General features: G+C 49.9%; 1 protein-coding gene across 1 annotated transcript in view; it reads left to right on the top strand.

Moving 5' to 3' along the window:
- LOC116950775 (dmX-like protein 2) overlaps nucleotides 1-23,953 on the top strand; it is a 68,859-nt gene that overhangs the window by 3,434 nt on the left and 41,472 nt on the right. Inside the window, exons 2-11 of the mRNA XM_032968833.2 lie at nucleotides 16,367-16,492; nucleotides 17,608-17,679; nucleotides 18,277-18,352; nucleotides 19,257-19,389; nucleotides 19,804-19,870; nucleotides 20,398-20,594; nucleotides 21,283-21,493; nucleotides 21,717-21,879; nucleotides 22,465-22,731; nucleotides 23,070-23,437. Of these exons, the coding sequence (XP_032824724.2) occupies nucleotides 16,367-16,492; nucleotides 17,608-17,679; nucleotides 18,277-18,352; nucleotides 19,257-19,389; nucleotides 19,804-19,870; nucleotides 20,398-20,594; nucleotides 21,283-21,493; nucleotides 21,717-21,879; nucleotides 22,465-22,731; nucleotides 23,070-23,437 (1,680 nt within the window). The remainder of the gene's footprint in view (nucleotides 1-16,366; nucleotides 16,493-17,607; nucleotides 17,680-18,276; nucleotides 18,353-19,256; nucleotides 19,390-19,803; nucleotides 19,871-20,397; nucleotides 20,595-21,282; nucleotides 21,494-21,716; nucleotides 21,880-22,464; nucleotides 22,732-23,069; nucleotides 23,438-23,953) is intronic.

Genomic DNA, 23,953 nt, shown 5'->3' on the forward strand with positions numbered 1-23,953 from the left:
TGTGGATGATGTAAAAAAAGTTAATCTGCTGGATGAAGGTGTCACCACACTGCAGGTCGTAGGGGTCATTTAGTCAGTGCGGGACGGTGAATGAAGGTGAGGAGCATAGACATGGAAGTCTAGACGCAAAGTACAACCATGGATTTATCTGCAGCACTCTTGGCTTCCCACAACTTGGCACAACCCTCCAGACTGACACCTGCTTGCATAGTTGTTGCCCATCCAAGCGTAATCCATGCTCAATGGTTGATTAGCTTCTGAGATCCGGTGCGTTCCAGGTGACTTGGTTACAGAATGTGGAGAATGGTGCTCTAAGACTGAATATGTGGACTTTTATTTGTACGTCCTTGTTTTACAAGCCGGGGCCTGGTGAGCTGGGCTGGTTGGGTTCTGAGTGTAAATACACGAGAGCCCTGCAGCAGTTTGTGGTGTTCCGCGTTAACCACGAAGTGTGCGGCAGGCTATGTCCTCCACGCTGTCGTGATAATGTACAGTGATAATGATGCACAGCCCTTTTGTTTCGAGTGGCAGTTTCCGATTTTATATATATATAAAATCGATTGTTCTATTGTGTGTCGCTGCGCCTCTGACTTGTGTGAACGACTCGCTTGCACGTGTTACAAATCAGACTTAAAATTATCACCCGTTATTGGTCAGACTAATCGGAAAACACAATAGTTTGAAAAATGTATTCTCACCCCTGTTACCACGTGTGCCGCTGGATTGGAGGTGATGGACGAAGCTTGGCGATGTCATTAGCATCGTCGCACTGGACGTGGCTTGTAAATGAAGTACCACTTTGGGGGGAAAGTCAACAGTGTTTTGTCCTATACCTAGACATGCCCCTGCCATAGCAATGTGGAATATCCACCACTGGCTCAGGGCTCCAAACAGGAGATGAGCAGCACTTGTCTCATTTGAGCGGGGAAAATGGACTCCCTTTGACTGGTGTCAGTAGCGTGTCCTTGTCAAGGACGGGTCTGATCTGGTGTGGTGCCGAGATCAAGATGTTCCCGTTGCATGTTGTGGATGAACATAATGGGAAACGATCGCTGCGATCGAGGTTGCCTCTCGTTGCTCCGCATTTGCCAGCCGCCGAGCTGAAATGTTCGATCAAAACTCCAGGCGGTTTTTTGGCACCAACCCCAAAAAAAAGCTAAGCGGTCGAAATGTATGCCCTGTGCAAGTGCGTGGGGTTACGCGTGTCGTTGCTCAGAAGCCCGTTCGTAAAACCGGCGCGAGACCATTTTTATTGACGTACCAATCGTCAAAGTTGGTCCGCCAGTTTGAGAGCAGTAGGTTTGTTTTTGCTCGTTCAAGGTTGGGAAGTTTTGCTGAATTTGATGCGTTTCAAGTGATATAATACGATGTTATCCAACCATGTTTAAAAAAATATATATTCTGGTGAGTGGTAGCACCTCTAGTGGCTGCGAGAAATGACATAAATCCATTCCATATACCACAATGTTATCATCAGTCATGAGTTATCTGCTGCTGGATGAAGGCCTCTTCAAGCTGCCACCATATATCTCTCTGCTGAGATGCAGTATATTCCATTCCGGTTTCTGCACGCGAGCCGATTTAATCACTCAAACTCTATAGTCGACGTTCTCTCAGGCATCTTTCTTCCTTTGGCTGCCAATCCATTTGTAGTTCCAACTCCCGTCCTGCATTTTGCATACTTCGAATGCGGGGTACTTTGTTTGATAATCATTCACAGGTATCATAAATTACCTACAAACATGAGCAAGGTCAGCAAGGTGCAGCCACGTGTCCTAACCTGGTTTCATATATATTATTATTATACCATTACATCCTGGCCTTACCACTACTAAGAATTTGTCGGAGGCTTGTGTACATTTCTAGTCCTTTCGCAGTCGTTATCTTGCCTGCCTCCTTGGTGAACCTGCAGGTTCGACATTTCAAATCTAACCCCGGCCCACTAGCAGCGACGCGCCAGTGGTAGATGATTATCAGGGCAGGGCTGGTAATTTGTCCACCTTGTGATGTGGTCACGGTGCCGAATTTCGAGAATTACCCCGCGCGGTTGTTAAATCACCAGTTCCCTGGCAAACACTTGGGCCAAACTGCTTCAAGGGCAGTGTTTGGCATATGGATGATGGTGTCGGTGTTTGGGATACTGTGTCTTTATGCATCGTGTGCGTCTGAGAACGATTGTTTAAGGGCGCTTTATAAATTAAAATTAGTATTGTGCATGTGTTCGTGTACAGTACACGTGTTTACGTGTTTTTTGTATATAAGCTTGTGGAGGGCGGTGGTGTAGTGGTTTGCGCGCTGCGCCACTAGCCCAACAACCCAAGTTCGATTCTTGCTCATGGTCAACACCAGTGACGAATGTCTGAACCGATCCTGGGCCTCCACTAGGTCGACTCGGCCTCAAATGAGTACATGGTGCAATCTGTAAACATCGCCACTCGGGAGGCAAAGGCGACCGGGCGTGGTGCTGGCGACCCACCCCTTCATGTGTTGTCTGCGCCTTTATAGGGGCTCACTAACAGCACTTGTCTCAACAGTCTGTTTAGACTATGGGGGGGGGGGGGGGTCTTTGTGTCTTTTAAGGAGCGGTGGTGTATCGGTTAGCGCGCTGCACTATGAACCAGGTGACCTGAAATGTATTCAAGCTCATGGCCAACACCAGTGACAATTATCTGAACCTGTCCTGGGCCTCCCTAAAATGTGCGCATTTGTGTCTTTTAATGTGTTTATATAGGTAGGTCTTAATAGGCGTGGAGCCTTAATTTATCGTTGTAGGATTTGTAATTTGTGTGTGTGGGCGTATGGTGGTGTTGTGGTTGACGCATTGTGCTATGAGCCCGGCCGATTCTTGGCCATGGCTAACATCAGTGGTGGCCTTTATACTGGGCCTCTAACCTAGGTAAACTCGTACTTGAATGCGTGCCTGGCGCAGTTTGTAAACGTGAGCACTGGGGAGACAAAAGCGGCTGGGCATGGTGCTTGCAACCCCCACCCCTTGCACCCTTTGCTGACCTCCATCGGTGCTCGCCAACAGCACTTTACCGAACGGTCTGTTAAAGGCTTTTTATAGGGAGGAGGGTGGTCTTTGTACTCATGTGTATCTGTTTATTCGACACGCAGTGTTTTACTTGCCCAGATAACTGATGAATTGTCAGCCTAGGTTGGCAACACGATTGAATAATTAATTTCTCTATTGTTTTCGTTTTTGATTGGCCCAAGTATGCGTTTCTCTTTTTCTCTCTCTCGTTTGCACAGCTTTGTTTGCTCCCTTTAGGCTGTGTGCAGCATTAGCGTCCCGTTTGCTTTTAGTTTGCATACATTGTAAAAAAAAACGATTCCCTCATCTCACAATTCGGTGCTCGTGCAGTGAGGGTAGGAGTCGAGTTGACTGCAGCGGTGCCTTGTAACAATGCATCGGCGGTCCCGCTCTTGCCACATTCCCCTCTTGTTTTTAGGTTCTTCTAAAGACCGCAGAAATGTGAAATATTGTGGAGTCAATTTCATGCTGCGTGGCATTCATTTATATGCCTAACTGCCTATTCCATGGAGTCATATTTGATGATTAATTGCGAATGTCATCTAAGCAAAACATTACAAACTAAAAGTACTTTAATCTGTATGATTAACGGGTTTTTAAAAAAAAATCCTTAATGGTATAGCAAGAGGCAGTAAACTCATAATACAAAGAGCATGTCCTGGCATCTGAAAGGTCCTCTTGCTTTGGCAACGTGAATTTTAATTCCTCTTGAGAGTTTGGCCAATGGCTGGGGCACCACCGCCACCTCCCCACCCGCCTCTCTCGCCCAGCCCAGGGTCTCGTTTGCTGTCACATGCCAGCATGCACGCGCTGCCATTGTGTTGCCAGCCTGCGTACGTTGGCGTGCGCGCGCGTGTGCACGCACTCACCTTGTGTTGCGTAAACACGGCCCAGCCAAACTCGTAATTTTCTCCCGGCGCCATGCATACAGTGTGACACCCGTTGTTTAGTGGCCCAAACCTTCTTGAAATTGTTGGCTAAACACAGGTTACAACTGTGTGGTGGCAAAACACAGGTTACAACTGTGTGGTGGGTTCGCTCAGGTGTTTGTGTGCGCGCGTGGGCACGCGAGCGAGCGGCTTGGCAAGCGGCGGCGTCGCGATAAACCCCACGTGCTGTCGAATCCCGGCAACCTGCATTCTTGTCCTGCTCACGACCAACATCGGTGACGAATTTATGAACCGGTGCTGAGCCCACCCGAGGTTGACTCAGCCTTAATTGAGTAGCGGCATGTTAACATGAACGCTGGGGAGATAAAGGTGACCGTGTGTGGTGCTGGCCACACAACCCCGTTCTTGTGCCGTGTTGGCCTTCAGAAGCGTTTGCTAATAGCACTCGACACAGTAGGCTATACGGGGGGGGGGTGGGATCTTTGTCTTCATGTGTGCATGACCCCTGGTTATGGGTCACGCGCTCGTCAAGTGACGTTTACATGTAAAGTAACTCATCTCCCCCCACCTCCTACCGCAATAAATGTTGTGTAGAGGTTGGGTTATTGGCCACCAATGGCTATTCATGCCATCCTTGCGCGTGTGTGCAGTGTGCCATCCTTGCGCGTATGTGTAGTGTGCCAACCTTATGCGTGTGTTCAATGTGCCGTTCTTACGCGTGTATGCAGTGTGCCATCCTTATGCGTGTGTGCAGTGTGCCATTCTTACCTGTGTGTGCAGTGTGCGTCCTTATGTGTGTGTGCAGTGTGCCGTTCTTACGCGTGTATGCAGCGTGCCATCCTTATGCGTGTGTGCAGTGTGCCATTCTTACGTGTGTGTGCAGTGTGCGTCCTTACGTGTGTGTGTGCAGTGTGCCGTTCTTCATTGTGGATGCAGTGTGCCATCCTTACGCTTGTGTGCAGTATCTGCTTGTACATCAGTTAACACGTTATATTGAAGTGAAAGAGTGCCTTTCTCCACAGGATTTACAGTTCCAGCCCTGCTTCCTCTTTGTACATAAAATACCGGCACATGGAGTTTGATGCACGGCATTCACTTGAGTGTTTCAGGGGTCAGAGCGCTGAGCCGCTGAGTTTCTGGGTTCCATTGCAGCTTTCATCTGCCTGTCATTAAACTCGGTTCTCACTTGTCACGAATTGGTGGTCTTAGCCCCCTCACAAACAACTGCACAAAAAAGATTATGTTAAATGTGACTTTGCACCACGTAAATGTGACTGCACCACGTAATTCAGCTGAATTTCCAGCTCTAAGAATTCGAAATATCAGTTTGGCTGCCATGTGATGAACATTTCTCTCTCTAGCAGGGCAGGTGAGAAGGTGCTGCCTCGTAGTGTGGATAAAAGGGTCACTTGAAAGAGATTTCAGAAACAATTCTATGATATATCCTTCCACAGGCCATTCCATAACACGGCGGTGTTGTATTGCTCTAAAAATAAACTCCAAATGGATTATTCGTCTTATTTGCGACACCAGCGGTGAAATTGGAACCAAACTGGTGAAACTAGCACGTGCAAAATTCGGTGTAAGCCCGTCCAGCATGAGAGCGTCATCGTCCTGCCGGTGTCGCAAGCGACAGCTAATCGCGGTGATGAAATGGGCACGCTCACTCGCTCCCATCTTGGCAAGACCAACCCTCGGCATCCTCTGTCTTTGCCCGCCGGGGACTTGGAACCGGTGCTTCAGAGACCCGCGACTCGTGCCACCATCGTTGAGTTCGTGGCGGATGCAGCCGGTGGCCTTCGAGGCACCGCCGTTAAACAGCGAACAAAAGTGTGGCGGCTTTCATGGCACCGTTGAAAAAGTGCTGCCGAAGCAAGTTTGGGAACGTTTTGGTTTTTTCACCGACGTGGTGAATTCGAAGCAGCCCGGTTTGGATTTGTCAAGTGTTTTAAAAATGCAGTCGCGTATCGAGACGCTGTAAAAATAGGTAGGGGGGGCATGTACACTCGAAGGGGCACTTGGCAAAGAGCAGGGATTAGTGAGGCATTGTATGTATGTTGAACTTCTTTCGCACCCTACGTAGCCAACGGTGCTAATCGGAGGTGCGGGGGAAAGACAGCAAACTAAACACAGAAAGCAGTTTCTAAGAAATGACGATGGTGTGGCAAAGTGTCAATAAATACCCTCCGTAGAGTCATGGGCAAAGATAGATGGGGTTGGTAGTCAGGACGGATATGCTGGCAGGACGAGTGAGCTCACTGGACGGGGTAGGCCTGGGAAGCCCCTTGCTTGGTGAGCTATGTGGTTTGGGCACCGCGGTGGCGAGATGTTAACTACCTCGCCTGGTATGCAGGAGGTCGTGGGTGCGATCCCGACGCTGATGCCTGCTGTATATTTGGAGTTTGCCTTGTCTCTCTGCCTGTGGTTGTGTGGCCTTTTCTGTGGATCCTTCGGTTTTTCCCTCCACATGATCCTTCTGGTGGTACCCCGGGGTACCAAATAATACAAAATGGCCGAGGCAATTAAATATTTTATTTCTGGGACACTATTTTTCCAGGGGTGTACTTCACTCCGTGACCAATCAATCCGAAATCAGTGTGACTCCACAATGTCGAAATGCAGCGAGGACGATTGAGCTGAAACCCTGAACGCTTGTACGCACCGTAGTGGTGCATCGTGTACAGCTTGTCGAGATGAGTCGATTGCCGCATCGCCGACCATCAACAGACTAAAAATGACTGCATCACGGACATTATGCGAGAACCGGGGAACCGCCATAAGGTTCACATGTAGAAACACACGTTTAGAGTATTTGGTTTTAATAAATTTCCACATGATGATAAGCCACTTCGTCGAGCTATCATTTGTGGCCAGGTCGCTTTTGAAAAAGAGCCATATAGCTCAGTGGGCGTTTACCTGGTAACATTTTTAATTGTTTTTAGTTTAGTTTGTGCAGTGCCAGTGTTCTCCCTGGGCTACGCCGGGCCCGGAGGGCTCCGTGGGCCAGCCAGATGACCTAGACTGGGCTGGCGGCGTTCCTGATCGGCTGGGCTAGAGAGGGCTTTTGGCTTATATGTGAGCGTGCACATTTTCCTACTGGATGGTGGCGACTTGGGGGGAGGTCTTCATCCAGCCATGGATTGATCATGGCTGATGATGATAATGATTCTATTTAGCAAAGTGGAAAGTTCTGCCGGCCGTGCAGCCGTGTGTGAAATGCGTTTAGGCATGGCTCAGTCCATGCTATTTAATGCAATGCGGGTTTTTTTTTCATAATAGGGAAACAAAAATGCCCGTGTCGTGTTTGGTGTGTGTTTCTATATATGAGCATATTTATGCGGTGGTAAAAGTCTCGCGGTTTAGTGTGCTGTGCCACAAATTCGCCGACCCCTGTTCGATTCACGCTCACGGCCAACATCAGTGACGGTTAACTGAACCGGTTGTAGGCCTCCTCGAGGTCGAGTCAGCCATCAATGAGTATATGGTATGACGTGTAAACATCGCCACTCTGGAAACAAAGGCAGCTGTGCGTGGTGCTGGTCACCCACCCCCTCGCGTGCCGTGTCGGTCTTCAGCAGTCCTCGCTAATAGCACTTGCCCCAACAGTCTGTTAAGGCTATGTGGGGGATTTTTGTCTTTGGTGGTAGCGTATGCCTGTAATCCAGCACTGTGGAGGCAACAGCGAAAGGTTGGTAGCTCACACAAATTATATGTAACTCCCTGCATGTGGATGTGGAGGTGCAATTTATTTGCTCACCATGAGAAGGCAACACAGCACGTTGGACTAATGTCCATCTGTCCCTTCTGTATAGGATAGAGTGTTGTCCCCTCACTCGCAGGTATTCTCCAAGTGTTCCAGTTTATTTCTACATGTATACGCACTCTGTTGGATGAAAACATATTAATGGTTATGTGCCCTCGTGTTTGCGGATTGCATTGCATTGTATGAAGCAGTTGTATAATTGACGTTAAATAAAACAAAAATAATTATCATCATGCATGCATATTGTTGTACTAGAATACCATTGATTCCATTGTACCAGGTACAACATGAACGTGCTGGTGAATTGGTTAATTCAAATAAAAACTCTCTCACGTTCATCAGTAAAACCGCCTTACATTGAAAACGTATTTCATAGGCTAATGTCTTGTCGCTGGGCGAGACTAATGACGGCCAAGCGAGGGACCCCCACCGCGGAGACAGAGCGATGAAATCAGCTCATGTGCACACGCATGGCGGATTGTTGCATCGCGTGACCGTGAGAGATGGAAACGGCTTGGGGGTGGGGGGGGAGGAGGCCTTAATCATCCAGCAGTGGATAGATCATGGCTGATGATGACAATGAGTGTTTTAAGTTGTTGGGTGACCATTGACACTCTGTGATGCTATTAATCGCCCTGGTTCAGGGTTGTGATTCATTCCAGGAATGAATGTAACTAACATTGGTCGTGAATGTGGCAGACGCCCGTGGCTACCGGGGCCACGTGTGCCGCTTGCGTACAACGTGGATGAGTTGAAGAGCGTGCGGTGCACGTATCATGGGCTTAAGGAAGAATATCAATGACTCGATGGTGCATTCTTGCATCTCTCGTGTTGAATATTGCCCCTTCTTCCGAGTCAAAGAAAGGTCATTGTTCGATTGCAGTGGAGGGGAGTGCAGCAGAATCCATTGCCGTACTGTGCACCTATGCTTTCACGCGTGGGCTCCCCGCATTCAGCAATCCCCACCGACTAGCGTGGTGAAGTATTGCTAAATAGTACCCCCCTCCACGACCTGTGGTGCGGGGAGGTCCTCATCCAGCATTGTATGGAAAATGTACGTTACATGTTAACGTTTTGCTAAGAGGCAGCGTTTACGATGTGTGCGGTGAGTAAATGAAAACTTTGTTTCCGCATCACTGCCAAACACATTCCCGTAATTTTCACTTTGTTATTTCGTAAGTTTGCCCGGGCATGTAAGAATGCGGAAGGTGGGCCGCAGGTGGATCGTCGTCCGGGGGACGACTTATCCAGTCGCCGAGCTAACGTCGTCCGTCCTCTTTCACTCGCAGCCCGTCTTCACGTTCCGCCACACCAGTCAGAGCGGAACCAATTACACAACGCCCAGTCATGTGACGCTGGGCCCGGCCCGGGTGATGTTGGTCTGTGGCAGTTTGACTATCGCATTGTCACAATGATTCAATCGCCGCCTACGAGAGAACGAGAATCGCGAGAATCGCAGCAGTCACACGATCGTCGTCATGATAGTCACGAGACTGCTGTGTTTGCAACACGGGAGACGGAGGTCAACTTATTGTTCCCCTGTCCGTTGACAGCACTTTTTTGTTATGTCGCGAAGACGGGAGCACAGATGCGATGCGTGCCACTTCTCGATTTGGGTGGCGGCATGGCAGCACGATGGTCACACTCGAGCCTTACAGCATTAAGTTCTTTGGTTCGATTCCCGTCTTGGGTGCATTTCTGTGTGGAGGTCATATGTTCTGCCCACTATTCTGCTTGGGTTTTCTCTGGGTTCTCCACTATCTGCCCCATAGGTAAACAAAACAATACACGAAACAATTGATAATGGCCATAACATTGCAATGCCGGAAATTACCGCGCAAATTGCTCAATTGATTTTACACCTGGCAATATCGCTCTCTCCTGCAAAAACTTGGCAGGGACCCTCCTGAGAAGAGTCGAGACTCGTTGATGCCTTGTTTCTTGGGTAAAAAAGCAGAATAATAATTGTGTTTATTCAGCCAACTTAAGCAAATTTAGCTGCCTTCCAGATTTTGATTTTTTTTACGGTTATTATCATTTACCCAGTTACAAATTACCCCTACGCATTGCACGTCCCATAATGGTAAGCCATGCTGGTAGATGCCAAGACGATGCCAGGACGATGCCAGGACGATGCCAGGACGATGCCAGGACGATGCCAGGACGATGCCACGTATATGCCATGCATCCGTTGCCAACTCGTCGGGGACCCTTGCACCTCAATATTTGCCTGAGCGTGCATATGCCTGTAACCTTCGTACGCGAAGCCGTGGGACGGATATTCATTCTTCCGTGTTGGAGGTGGCCGGGTGGCGCAAACGTCAGAGCGCTGAGCTGGCGCACTGACGAGAGAGATTCTTGGGGTTCAGATGCAGGAAGCTGTCTGTGATTAAACGGGGTTCTTTAGTGTAGCGAGTTGTTGGTCTCAGCGCAATCACCAATTGAAAATACAAAAACGTATCGCGTTAAATTAGATCCCGCACATAATTAGACTAAATTCCGGTACTGAGATTTAAAAACAAATAGATTTTTCATGCGGCGAACGTGATTCTGCAGCGGCGCGGGTGGGAAAGTGACGCCCCCTAAAGTGTCTAGATCAGAGGTCCATTGGAGGCACCTCGGAAGTAGTTCTGTCATATCCTCTTCCCATGCACCGTTCTCCAACACAAAGGATTGTACTGCTTTGTGAGATTCCCGAACAGGTTATTCACCCTTTCTCACGACGTCACGCCGAGCGCACAATCGTGATCACATTCCGGAATAAGACAAAAATTAATATTTGTAGTGCTTGTCGCTTCAGTGGGTGGGAGGGGGGGGGATTTGGGGTGGGGCCTAGGCCGGGGGTGCACCTGGCTGTGTCGAGTTTGGCCAGGTGAAGGGTGTGTGCCCTTGTGGGGCCGCCTGCTGCTTGCCCCAGCAGTGCAAGTGTTCTGACTGCGACCCGTGGCCACATCTGACCGGTTTACAGAGGGCACCTTTCATCAGAAGCCACCCACCCTGACCGTAAACATCCTCTATCAGCTGCAAGGAAGAAACAAAATGGCGTGGGCCTGAGTGGAATTGCTATATCATACTGGCCGAAGTGAAAGGTATCTACGAGTAGGCAGAAGGTCAAAGTTATGTTTGTTGCTGGACACTTGACGTGTTGGGCCTTTGGGCCTTTGCCCAGCAACTGTGTAAAAAAATACGTAAAAAAATTCAGGAGCTTTGTTAACTCAAATTACACCTCCCTTTAGCACGGCAAACCACGGATTAAGTAGGAAGGCAGCCAGGACCAGCGCCAACAACTGTCCAAGCCTTGTGATCCTGCATCGGGATAATTGGCCAACTCGACAAAACAAAACATGTGCGGCTGAAAAGTTAGAGATGTGTGATTCCAGGTCCAGCTGGGCAATGCTGCGATTGATTAAATCCGGTTCGTACACTCACGATATTTCCGCTGTATAATGCATGAGCTATGATTGATTATGATTTTGTGGTACACGTATTGGCGCACTGCACTATGCACAATGCTCCCTCGCGTGAATACGCTTCCTTGCCGGTGTGCGCGTTTGCCATGACGCCGGTCACCGGCTACGCGGCGTAGGCCTTTCTTCAACTCTTGATTTAATCGATGTCTCTCTCCGCTGCTCCACGCAAGCACGAAGCGGATACAAAAATAGACTTGCTCTCCAGTAGATGATGCAAGGTGAAGGCAAGTGCAGTCCACTCCCACCCCATCTCCCACCCCAGACAGATTTGAACCCAACTGTGGGTGGTACCACCTTAGACACGAGATATGCAACAATTCATTTCAGTCAGTGTAGTCTATTTTGGGTAGAGTCCATTGAGCCGAGAAGCTCTTTGTCAATGGCGATCCTGCCAAAAAGGCTGATGTGACGGTAGCCAGCGCATTATATGGGAAGGGAGGTTTTTACAGGGGCTGCATAGCACGGCTAGAACGACGGTAGCCAGCTTGTTACATGGGGGGGAAGGGTTTATACATGACATGTACACATTGGGGAACGGTAGCACATGTGTGTGCGAGACTGAAAAGATGTAAACAAGTTGTGTGCGTCAACTTTTGAATGGTTGCCGTCCCATAGATTTTGAGTAATAATTTTAATTTGTAACTCGCCAATATACGGTATTCGCTCACTCCCAAAGAGAGGGAATGGCTGAAAGGCCCGAGGAGGAACCACAGATGGGCAGGAAAGGCAGCAGCCAGGCGTTGGGTCGGCGGCAAATTCGACCCCAAGCTCTGTGGTCCTCTATGTATTAAGGTGTCATTGGCCAATTCATTCGCGTTTACATGTGGGAGCAAGCGGAGCACTTGGACAAAAAACCCACGTGTGTTAAGGGACAACACTGTTCCTTACAGATGGAATAGGTGGAGTCCACATTTTGCTACATGGCCTTCTCCTGGCGAGCCAGGGTACAGCCCCTCCTTGACAACGAGGGGAAGGGGATTTCGCAACATTCGAGAGATCCCCACCAACCATCGCCTCCACAGTTCTGGATTACGGGGCCACGTGCACCACCAATCCATTGCTGGATGAAGGCCTTCCCACACATCACACACACTCTGATTGGGGGGTTGCTGTGCACAGCTGTACCGGCATATCCAATGGCATATCCAATACTTATTTTTTATCTTGAAGGGTGCCTTAGTTTGGCTCAAGCAGTATTAGCTAATTAAACTGCATTGTAATAAACCCATAGTGCCCTCAGTCAGTGAGTCTACGTATTCCGATATGCATTGGGTCGTGGATATTTCTTTTGGTGGGTCTTAATCAGTTTTTTATATTCCACATTCCTTTGGTGGAGCCTAAATAAGTGGTAGTTGAACCACTGTTGACTTCTTCAAAAGTGATGCTGAATGTATCACCCCACCTTCAATGTGATGGGCCAGGTCCATGCCCACCCAGGAATTTATGACCTTCCTGAAGTGAGTCATACTCCGCCACAACCCTACCTGGCTGCATAATCGTAAAATACCCAATCAATGTTAATAAGACATGCCCTCAATAATAAACCGGTTTTACTGCAATGTGACGAGCATCTTTTAAGCAGGCCACATGGGAATGTGGCGAGCAGTGGCCAGTACATTGTGCTCTAAAGCTTGCGACCTGAATTCAGTTCCCAGCTGCAGCTAACGTCAGTGGCAAGTGGTATCTAAACTGGTCCCTAGGTCCCAATAAGCAACCCGCATTGACCAATATGGCGGATGTTCAAACTAACCCCCATCGCCGACACAGTGTTGGAAGTGCCTCCATCCAGCAGTGGATTTAGAAGGGGTCACTAGAACGGTTTCTCGGAAGTAGTTTTGTGATATCGCTTTCCATGGAGATTTTATATACCTTGTCGTGCGCTGCTCTGCGAGCCTTCTTAATGATTACAATGTCTTATGAGACAATGGCCACTTTGGGGGAGCGGGGGGGGGAGGAATGACTTATCAATCGATCCCTATCCACCACGACCTTTCGTCAATTTTATTGTAATAATATATTAGAGCCCGTTGAGACCAAGAGTACCTTTGCCAACACTGTGTACATGTACACTAACAGAACGGCGGTTGAAACATCATTTATTGTGATTTATCAATGACCTAATTATCTGAACTTTCCCAATCTCATTAGATCCCGGTTCGTCCATAGCAGGTGTTTTATGGCATTGAGGGTGAGATGACGGTACAGCAATGGGTGCTGTCAATTTGGGCCACCTACCGAATTGATTTTGTATGTGGATTGTATAATATCTTCGTGCGGAGCATTTGTGTGTTGTGATAATAATTCCATGTATATAGTGGCTTTTCATCAAGGATCTTAAAGCGCCGTACAGGACACAGCAGCAGCAGGCACTCAGCATAAAAATGATGTTATAAATACGTTTTAAGAATAATTTACTAAGAATAGGGTTTTACCCGTTTTTCTGGTACCAAAACTGAAACCTTTTTACGAGGCATCATGTCTGCATTAACCACAATACTTGTGGTCTAGCACCATTTGAGACGAGGCTCAAAAGAAAGCTGTCTCTGGTGTGGACCAATCAGTTTCAAGGACAATACATATATTATGTGTTTTTGTTTGCATTCTGACCACAAGCATTGTGGTTAATGCAGACATGATTCCTTGTAAAAAGCTTTCAGTTTTGTTGCCAGAAAAAAAGGGGAAAAACCTATTCTAATATTTTGGTACTGGCAAAGGAGGTCTCATTAAATATTTTACTAAATGAACTAAAAGTTGAATAAGCTGGAAATCAAAACTGTGATCAATGGGATTGTCCCAGCATACCAATGTGGGACTGCTGAAAGAGAGGTGAGACTCGGTGAGTATTTAATGGAAAAAAAAAGATTTTCAGCTGCGTCACAGAGGCAGGATGCGGGGGCATCCACCGTTCTTTAAAGGGCCACAGTAATCGACCCCAAAAAGACAGAGACAATTATTATTATTATACTTAGTCGATTAATTTACATAACCATATCATGGTCCCCGCTGTGTACTGTATTGTGACGACTATGCTGAGCCCACCACATTCAATCAGTAGGTGGCGGGGTGGGGAGGGGGGGGTCGGCACGTTATAGCCGACCGTCAGAACAAACGACCGGCCGAAGAGACCCGTCGCCGGTCCCTGCCGGTTCTCGCCTGCCGCCCAGCGCGATCCTGTTTAGAGAGCTCCGCTTGCCTCTTATTTTGGACTTGTTTCTGTTTCCGGTCACGCATTGCGCCACACGATCGTCTTGCAGTGGTAAACGGGCGCAGTTACGGTTTTTACCCGGAGTGCCTGGTTAATTGAAAGCAATAAGGGGTCTCCTGTTTAAAGTGACGGTTCGAGTAAAGCTAGATTTCTCTGCTGTTGGCGTGCTTAATTAACCTCTCATGGCACTAGCTTACTGACGCTACGGATCGTACGTCGATTCCTACTTAGTTTAATTTGGGGTAGATCGTGTAGGTATCATGTAAATAACAATAAAGTAATATTTTGTTATTCTTATTTTTTCTATCTACGTGACTTTACCGAAAGACCCAAAGAATATGAATTCCTGCAGTCACGAAAGCTTTAAGTCAAGATCATGTAAATGTGTTGATGATAACCTTCCACCACCCAACAGAGCCAATCAAATCGAGTTGTCACGCCATGGGCAAACGTGCTGATTGATTTGGTTCATCAGCAAACCAAAGGGGGAAGTGATGTTGAGAAACCCAAGCATCGTTTTGACTTTTTTCGATTTAAAGCTTTCGTGACTGCAAGGATTAATCTTCTTTGGTTCTTTCGGTAAAGTCACGTAGAATGAGTGACTTCACCGAAAGAACCAAAGAAGATCGTTTTGACTGATTTGTCTGACATTTCGCTGGAAGATTACATTCGGCATCATCAGGCATTAATAGGAACTAAGCTCTTCCGATACCTTTATACCGTATTTAAAATTAAATTGAATTATTTTTTAAACAAAGAGAGAGTTGCAACCCGCAAAAAAAGGGATTATCTTGTGCATAGATTAAACGGCTTGTATGTAAATATCTCTTATGTTACGGATTTAATATTTATCTTGTTGATCATTTTAAATGACTCGCACAGCGCGGATTGTGTCAGAGAAAGACTGGTGCTTTCCTTGGCGGTGATAGCTTTGCCCACTAAAAGAACGGTGCAAACAGCAAATTTGTATCCTCAATTAAGTTTGTCAACATTACGCCCACTTTTCAAAGTTAACAAGTTTTTCTTAAAAATAAAAAAAATCACACTCACTCGGCACATTTGTCCACGTGACAACTTGATTCGTTTGTCCATGTCGGGTGGTGGAGGGTTTTCGGTCTAACTGAAATCTCTCTGTCTCGACCAGCCTCCAGAAAATCACGTGGCTTCTGCGTGGCCACCCCCTCTTTGAACCCCTTGCCTCTCCCCGTTGCCACCCACTGTGAAAACAGACACTGCCCCTCGGTGCAGCAGCAGCAGCAGCAGCGTTGAGGTCCTCATGCAGCCTCTTCCTCTCCTCATGTCTTCTGACCCCTTTGCCCCCGTTCCTCTGTTCCTTCTCCATACTTTCCCTCTTAATCCTCATTCATTATCTTCCCTTTCCCATTCCTTGCTCCGTTTGCATACATCAACGTCCTAGGCTCTTGCGCCCCTTCCGTTGGTGTGTGACGGGTAAATAAAAAAATCGCTCGTTTGCAACTACGCGATCTTACCAGAAAGAAACAAATATTAATCGTTCATGAATTGAAGCAATTTGCGGGACCTCGGGGTCCCATCACTGCCCCGGGGTGGGAAAAACCACGTAGCGACACGAGTCTTGCCTTACCGACAACAAAACTAGTGTCAATCGATTGGCCTTGTCGAGAGCTACTCGGGGCACTAAGTTTCGTAAAAAGTTGAAAAATTACATAAACACGTTAAATTCACTGCGGATGCGGACTCGCCTTGGCAAAGAAGCTGAGGATTGACGACTGACCGGAGGGCGTTGTTGCCGCGCGCGACCGCGGCGGACGCCCGGGCTTGCGTTTGGCCGGTGGGATGGCGCCCATCGTGTTGATCGCCGCCTGCTGGCGCTTGTTGGCACGAGTCTGGGCGGGCGGCGCGTTGCTGTCGGGATCACGAGTGGGCGGACTGAAAAATAATAATTATTGACCTGATTTTTGCGGGACCCCGGGGTCCCGCCAAATGATTAAATTGCGTTTTGTTGCTCCCGCGGTCGTGTTTCAGGCCTACGCGTCTGGCTGTGACATCGTGATCCTCGGCAGCAACTTTGAGCGCGTACAGATCATCCCGGGCTCCAAGCATGGAAACATCCAGGTCGGCTGCCTCAGCTGCTCTGCGCGCCTCGGCAAGGTGAGCCTCGCCCTGCAGGAACAGCGCAGCTGTAACCCATGTCGTGCACTGAGTGGCGATGCGTGCGCAGGATAGTAATAGTGCAAATTGAAACGCACGTGATATTTTGCAGACATCATGAATGACGGTGACTCTCAGGTGCGGAACCGAGCTGAGTGTCACTCAAAAGCCGGGTGGGAGAAGTGGGGGGCCTTGAAGAGAGAGATGGTGTCCTCTAAGTGTCTCTTGAAAGTCTGTGTGAATTGAACGCTGTGCAGCAGGGACGATGATAACTGCATTCCACATGGCGAGGGTTGCCACGGAGAAACAACTCCCGGCAGTGACCATGGTCCCTGTCCTTGGTGTAGAGAGGAGTAGGAGATTGTGAATCGCACTGCAGATGGGGAGCAGCCAATTGCTAAGACAGACATCGGAGTGACATTATGCTAGACGTGTGAATTGAGGCACTTGACTGCGAGAGAGGGTCATTGGCTTTGGAGCCTGGAGCGGGGCGTGGTTCTCGGCAGTGCCTACGGCCACAGGAGAGGAATTCCAGACAATGGGAGCAGCAGAGTAGAAGCAAGCTCGCGGCGGCCTTGCTTCTAGCAAAGTTTGAGAGTTTTGACAGAAGGCCTTGGTGGATGGAGTGGGGAATGCATGAAGGGAAGCAGAGCAAAATGAAAGCATTGAGGAATTTTCGTTGAATTGTGTGCAGGGTGGGCGAGGGCTCATTGCAGAGACAGGCGTTGGAGTGGTCTCCGCGGGTCGGGCGACCTAGTGTTAGACCTCAGGGCGGATGGTGGGAGACTGTGAGGCAGCTATCGGAGGTCGTTGTGTGTCCACTGTGCAGCAGCTACGGGACCGGGCGGAGGGTAGAAAGCGTTTGCTCCGTGTGGCTGCATCGGATCTCGATCTTGATGCAGGACTGCCAGCTCGGCACTGTTATGCCTCTTTTTCACTCGCACATCTGAGCCGTGTTGGAGCCATGCCGAGCCAACGCGAAGCAGCTTAGGAAGCACGGGTTGCTTTTCCACTACCCAAGCTGAGCCGTGCTGACGTTACACACAATGTGAGACGTCCAGATTCCGTATCATGAGATCTTCTCCATTTGTGTGTTGTGTGCGCATGCCTTCCAGATTGCAGCGTCTTACGGAGACACCGTTTCCATCTTTGAGCCTTTCCCGCTGGTCAACAAAGCAAGCAACCCCGTACGTGATGCGCTGTTCACACATGCGAAGAGCCGACTCGTAATTTGACGAAAATTGATGACACGTCCACTGTTCGCCAGTAATTATTAGCTTCTCAGCAACGCATGCCCGACCCCCCAGTGTCTTAACTATTGCCCTATGTTCACAACGTAGCCCCATAGCAGCCTACAACATGCATGGTGGGTACTTATTAAAGCACTATACAGGCTCCACTACGCTTAGCTTATGACATGTGACGAGTTCTGCGGTATGCCAGGTGATTTGGCCAATGTTATATCTTGGCACTAAAGTGAATAAGCGTGCATTTGCAGACTTGGGTGACTGTGAATAGTTCATCCATTGTGTTGTTTCTGTGATGAATTACATCGAAGTCAACAATGTAACCCTCCTCCCCTAGAGTAGAAACCCATACAGGCACACTCTCGCTCAAACATACAGCTGCTTCAGCAAGGAACGCTCTCTCCCAGACTCACTAAATATATTCCGCTGGTCTCGGCAAATCCAAATATTGTTCCGTCTCAAGGGATTATCCTTCATTCCCCAGGTAAAACATTTTGGTACTAAAAACGTGCTCCGTGTGTGCGTTTGCCCACCCAGCTCGGCTTGCAGTGGCACAAGACAGGGCAGCTCAAGGTCCCATCTGCGGTCCTGGATCTGGCATGGGACCCTCAGGGTGAGAGAGCAATCATGTGGTTTGGCGGGTGGCGCGGTGGCCACGGATGCTAAGGGATGGTGGGGATGCCATGGAGCCATGTTACGCCTGTGCTTGCGGTCATTGATTATGCTCGATTGGTGAAGAGTTTGTGAAAAATGTGAAACCGTGGGGCTTTTGTTCGTAACGAACTGGACAACGAATTAGGGAGACGGTACAGTAAACTATACAGGCGGTATCGACGACGTTGGGGACAGGTTAACTCCGGAAACGCAAGGCAGACAACAGACGAGACGGCACAAACAAGACGGAACGGACAAGACACAAACAGTACACGGGAAGATGCCTTGGTACGATGGAAACAACTTGCGCTTTCGACAGGACGGTGTGTATGAGACTGTTAAAATGGGACGGTGCAAACAAGATTAAAATAATCAACTGTGATTTCAAGCGTGAGCTCCAATTGTGACAATCAAATTGCGAAGGGGGCGAAAGGGTCGGTGGCGAACTGGTGCATGCTCAGGCGCGTGAGCAAGGAGGAGCTTGTAACACATTGTGTCTGGGTGGGGGTGTGTGTGCGCGTGTCAGTGTATGTATGTGCATCACGTGTCAGGGGAGTGGTGGCTACAAACCCTCGTGACCCAAGTTGGATTCCCGCTCACGTCAAATAAAAGTAGCAAATATTTGAACCGGTCCTGGGCCTCCGCTTGGTCAACTCCTCCTTAAATGAGTACTTGGTGAGGGTGTGTAAACATTAGCACTGGGGAGACAAAGGTTGCTTGTCATGGTGATACCTGCCCACCCCTGCGTGTGCCGTGCCGCCTTTCATAGGTGCAACTCACTAACAGCCCTTGCCCCAACAGTCTATTAATGGCTATACGGGGGGGGGGGATCTCTGTCTTTGTGTGCGTGTGCGCTTGCACAGCCGATTCTCTGCTCACCGCCTCCAGCTCTCTGCAGCTGTGGTCGTGCTCCCCGGGGTCGGAGGTCGCAGTGGACAGCCCCGCGAGCGAGTCGGCGCTTACGGGCTGCGTCTGGGCGGCCGTCTGGACGTGCAGGTTTGGGGCAGCGCGGTTTCGCCGGGCACATTCTTCAGGGGAGCGCGTCAAAAAAGCTGCACTTGTTTCAGGGTGCTAAGTGCATACCCGTAGCAGCGCGACAAAACCACGCTTTCGGTGAAGTGTGATAAACGTGTGCTCAAGGGAGCGCGTCAAACCGACGGCCAAGAGTTTGTAGTTACCCATATTCAAGGGAGAGCGTCAAACATATACTGAAAGCCGTGCATCACACACACACGTAAGCTTTAATCACTGCATCTCACTGGATTGCTACTCTTTCCCACTGATGCCACCTCCTTGATCCCCTATCCTCTGATCCCATGTCCCCTGGGTGTTTGACTCAGCCCTCCACCCCGTAAGCCACGGCTTCCTCATGCACTCATTGCTTTGATTCTCTCTCTCTCTCTCTGCCAGGACCGCGCTTCCTGTCACGCAAATCAAATTCTCTCCGGATGGATATTTTTTCGCTACCACTGGCAAGGTGAGCTACAGAAATTCTACTCGAAAATGTTTTTTTGTAAAAATTGTCTTGTCCCAAATTTGTCCATTTCTCGGGGCTGATAAATTTTACAACTGGGCTGAGGAGCAAGGCTGCTTGTGTGTATGTGTTGTGGTGAGCAGCACTTGCCCCAACAGTCTGTTAAGGGGGGGATCCTTGTCTTTCTGAATCCTGATTGCTACGTGGCACCTCTTAAATTAATAATATTTGCGGTTAATGTTTTCGAATTTGCCATATTGAAACCGTGATGCTGGCACACAATAGCCTCTCAGTTCGATTGACACCGGGGGATCTCCAATGTCCAATTTGAAGCGGGTGTCGTGTTTTATGATTTTTTTACACCACGGCGATAACCAGGACAGCTGCCGGGCTCGAACTGCAAATCTCTGAAGCGGTGAACGCACCACCGCCGGGCTGGAATTTTTGTTTCGTTTTCACCGAGAGCGTGTCCTGCCATCTTAACGCATGTAGTCTCCGTGTGTTTTTTGGCACGTGTGCCACGTCACCAGAACGACTGCTTGGTGAAGGTGTGGTACCGCACGGATGGGTGGCACGCGTGCCGGGTGGTGGGCGTCTCCGGCGGTGGCAGCTGTACGGACCCCGCGGTGATGCCGACGGAACGGCCGGCGTTCTCGTTTGCGTACCTGGCGCACCCGCGTGCCGTCACCAGCCTCTCCTGGAGGAAGACCAGCACGTACCTGCCCAGGTGCGCGCGCGAGTAACGCCTTGTGGTCGCCAGGTGCCGTTGGGAACGGCGTGAACCGACTCTGCTGCCGTTGTGGATCCCTTGTAGCCCCTGACATAATTCCGTGTATTTCAGATAATTCCCGATGCTCCAGTGATTCAAATAAAATATATTTTTCACCCCTCAATTTGTCTTGCCCCTCCGGTAAACAATACGGCCTTGTGGCTCAGCGGTAAAGTGCGTGACTCGCCTTACCACCAGCAGCACTGGCCCCAACAACTGGAAAAACCGACGCTAAGTATCCTTTATCTTTGGTCCACATTTGTTTTTGGGCGAGGCCAAGCTTGGTGCAAAAATTATTGTCATTCTGTCACCATTAACCCTTAAGGACGAAATTTTTGGTATAAAACTACCACGTGGCCGAACCTAAAAACAAACGCAGATTGTTTGTACTGGCTCTTTTGCAACCTACGTTCCATCTATAATAGAGGTTTTTTGGGGGGGTTTTATCGCGAAAATGTGTCGATAAACCCACCATCACCTGACACAGCCAATTAGTAAGGTTTGTCACGTGAACAAAACATGCCAATTAGTTATTAGTTCAGCACACCCGTGTGTTGGAGACTTAATCCACCACATGTACAATTCAAGTGCGACGTTTCGCCGGTAATTTCAACCGTTCCATCTGTTGTGTGCATCGCGCGCGCAGGGGCGCCGCCTGCAACACGCTGCTCACGTCGTGCCGCGACGGCATCTGCCGCGTGTGGCTGGAGACGGTGCTGCCCGAGGACTGCCTGCAGGAGTGCCCGGCCGTGAGCGGGCACGGCGCCCGCGGGGAGCCACCGCCGTCCGTGCGGCTGGCAGCCGCCGCGGGGCCGCGCGGGAAGGCCCAGCGGGAGCGCATGCATCACATGCTCGGGGTGGGTGGCGCATAATGGAGCAAACAAAACTGCACAAACAGGACGATCGTGGGCAAAATTATTACAACCCAGATGGCACAAATTGAAATTGGGTTGTTGACCACGAATCTCAATAATGAATGCGATAGGCTGCGTAAGGGTGGGTGAGCTGTGAATGGTGGAGGTGCGTGCTTCGTGGATGAGTGCATGCTAGTGTGGCGCGTGTGTGCACGTTGGGGTGCAGTCGTTCCAGCAGCTCAAGATGCTGAAGCGCAGGAAGCGCACGCTGCAGAGAGACGGCCTCGGTTCAGTACTGGCCGAGGCCCTGCCAGGGTCGCCTGCGTTACCACGGCAACCGCGCATCCTCGCCCATTTCCACATCGCCGCCAGTATCAACCCCAAAACAGGTGGGTGACTCACAAGACTGTTCGTTAGTCGATTTATTCGTAAGTGCAACTTTATTCCTGTCGATTCCAAACATGGGGACGGTGTGTACACTAAACACGGTGAATGGCTTTAAAAGTTGTATAATCTTTACTCTTTCGGTAAAGTCACGTGACTTTACCGAAAGAACCAAAGAGTATGGATTCCTGCAGTTACGAAAGCTTCAAATCAAGATTGTATAATCTCCTTTAGATGCCACTGGTTCTTCATGTTCTGCAGATGTAGATGCCACCACCATCTATTGCGCGGCGGTTAAACTTACGACTCTTGGTCCGAACAAGCAACTGGACATTCGGACAGATTTGTTTCTTACCTCTGAAAGTTCGTAAGTCGAATGTTTGTAAGTAGAGGAGTCCCTGTACATATAGTGTAGTCCTTTAAATTGCATCTCACAGTCGATGAGGAACCACAGACTAGTTGGAAGGCAGCAGGCAGGCGGTGGAGCCGGCGCTACCAACAATTGCCCGAGCTCTGCATCGCGGCGCCGTTGGCACGCCCAACGCCGCTCGTTCTCCGTGTTTAACCTCCCGAACCTCGTGCCGACGCAGACATCCCGCTGATGCCGGCAATGGGCTGCCCGGGAGTGGATGGCGACGGGCCCCCGTTCGTCGTGCACTGGCTGAACAACAAGTACCTGCAGTTCACGCTCTCGCTCGAGTGCCTCCTGCAGCAGCTGCAACCGCCGGCACCGCCGGGGGGCAGCAGGGGCGGCAGCGGCAGGGCGGCCGACGCCGGGTCGCAGGAGGAGGCCGGCGGAGAGGTCGGCGGCCGCGACGCCCCGGACGGCAACAGCGACAACCACAGCTCGTCCCGCGGTGCGTACCGAGCGACGGGTGCAAAAATTGGGGACGTTGTCGTAGACTATTAAGATAAAGTTTGGGGTGGTGATGGCCATTGGAATTTACCTTGTGACGGAATGACAGTCGGAGGAGAGTAGGAGTCGTTTATGATATGTGGGAACAGCTGCATTCAGGAATTGCGAGTGTTCTTGATGACGACATCGATGGGTTTGGCGGGGGTGGGGGTGGCTCAAGACAGGTTTAGATAACGCTGATGGTAGCCGTTGTCTCTAACTGAACTCGGGTGGCTGGGTTTGCAGCGCAGCGTGCTAACTAACAAGCCACCGCTCCGCCATCTTTGTATGACCGCGCAGAATCCGAGGACGGCATCTGCTCGCTGGACGACGGCTCTGAGAAGGAGAGCGACACCCCCACCGGCACAGCGCCGCGCCGGCCCCCAGGCATCAGTACCACCACCAACACCACCCTCACCGCCGCCGCGGCGGTGGCGGCGTCCACCCCGACAGACGGCTCGGGGCCGCTGGGCGGCACCGGGAGGCCCAAGCACGCGGGCGCGGCCGGGGCGGCGTGGCAGGTGGAGAATGGACTTGACTGGCTGGTGAGGGACTGGCAGAGCGCGCCCGACATGCTGTACAGCGTGCACGCGCTGGACGGGTCCTTCCTCGTGTGGCACGTCGACTGGCTCGACGAGAGCCAGCCCGGCGTCTTCAAGCAGGTGCAGGTGAGGTTGCCGCCAGCGTACACGCCGGCACCACGGCCACGCATCGCCTATACAGTCACCAGTCATCGTCGGCGTCGTCATCAGCCGCGATCAGTCCGCTGGCGGGCGAAGGCTTCGGCGTGCAACCGCCGTGGTTTTACTCGTACCCTTCCTTGATCGGGCACAAACCAACTCGCTGTGCTTTGCAATGTGCCCTTGCCTAGAAACATTTCACGATACATTTTCTTTGATTATAGGATACTCTTGATTCTTTTTTCTCTGAGTCTGATAAACATGCCCAGACATACCGAGCGGAAACATAACTCGGACTAATACGTGATAACAACGAAATGGTTTTACCCAGGGTTTGGTGCGTTGATGTAAGAGTGTCGGTGTGGTGCTGTTGATTTGTTGGTGTAAATCTGGTGGTGCTATAATTATGTTGATGTGGTGGTTCTAAATCTGGTGTTGTTGGAGTTATTGTCGCTTGGTGTTTATGTTGATGTAATGCTATTGATGTAGTAGCCTCAATGTAGT

Source organism: Petromyzon marinus, chromosome 40 (genome assembly GCF_048934315.1).
Source record: "Petromyzon marinus isolate PM22_M1 ecotype Great Lakes invasive population chromosome 40, UKy_Petmar_22M1.pri1.0, whole genome shotgun sequence".
NCBI lineage: Eukaryota > Metazoa > Chordata > Hyperoartia > Petromyzontiformes > Petromyzontidae > Petromyzon > Petromyzon marinus.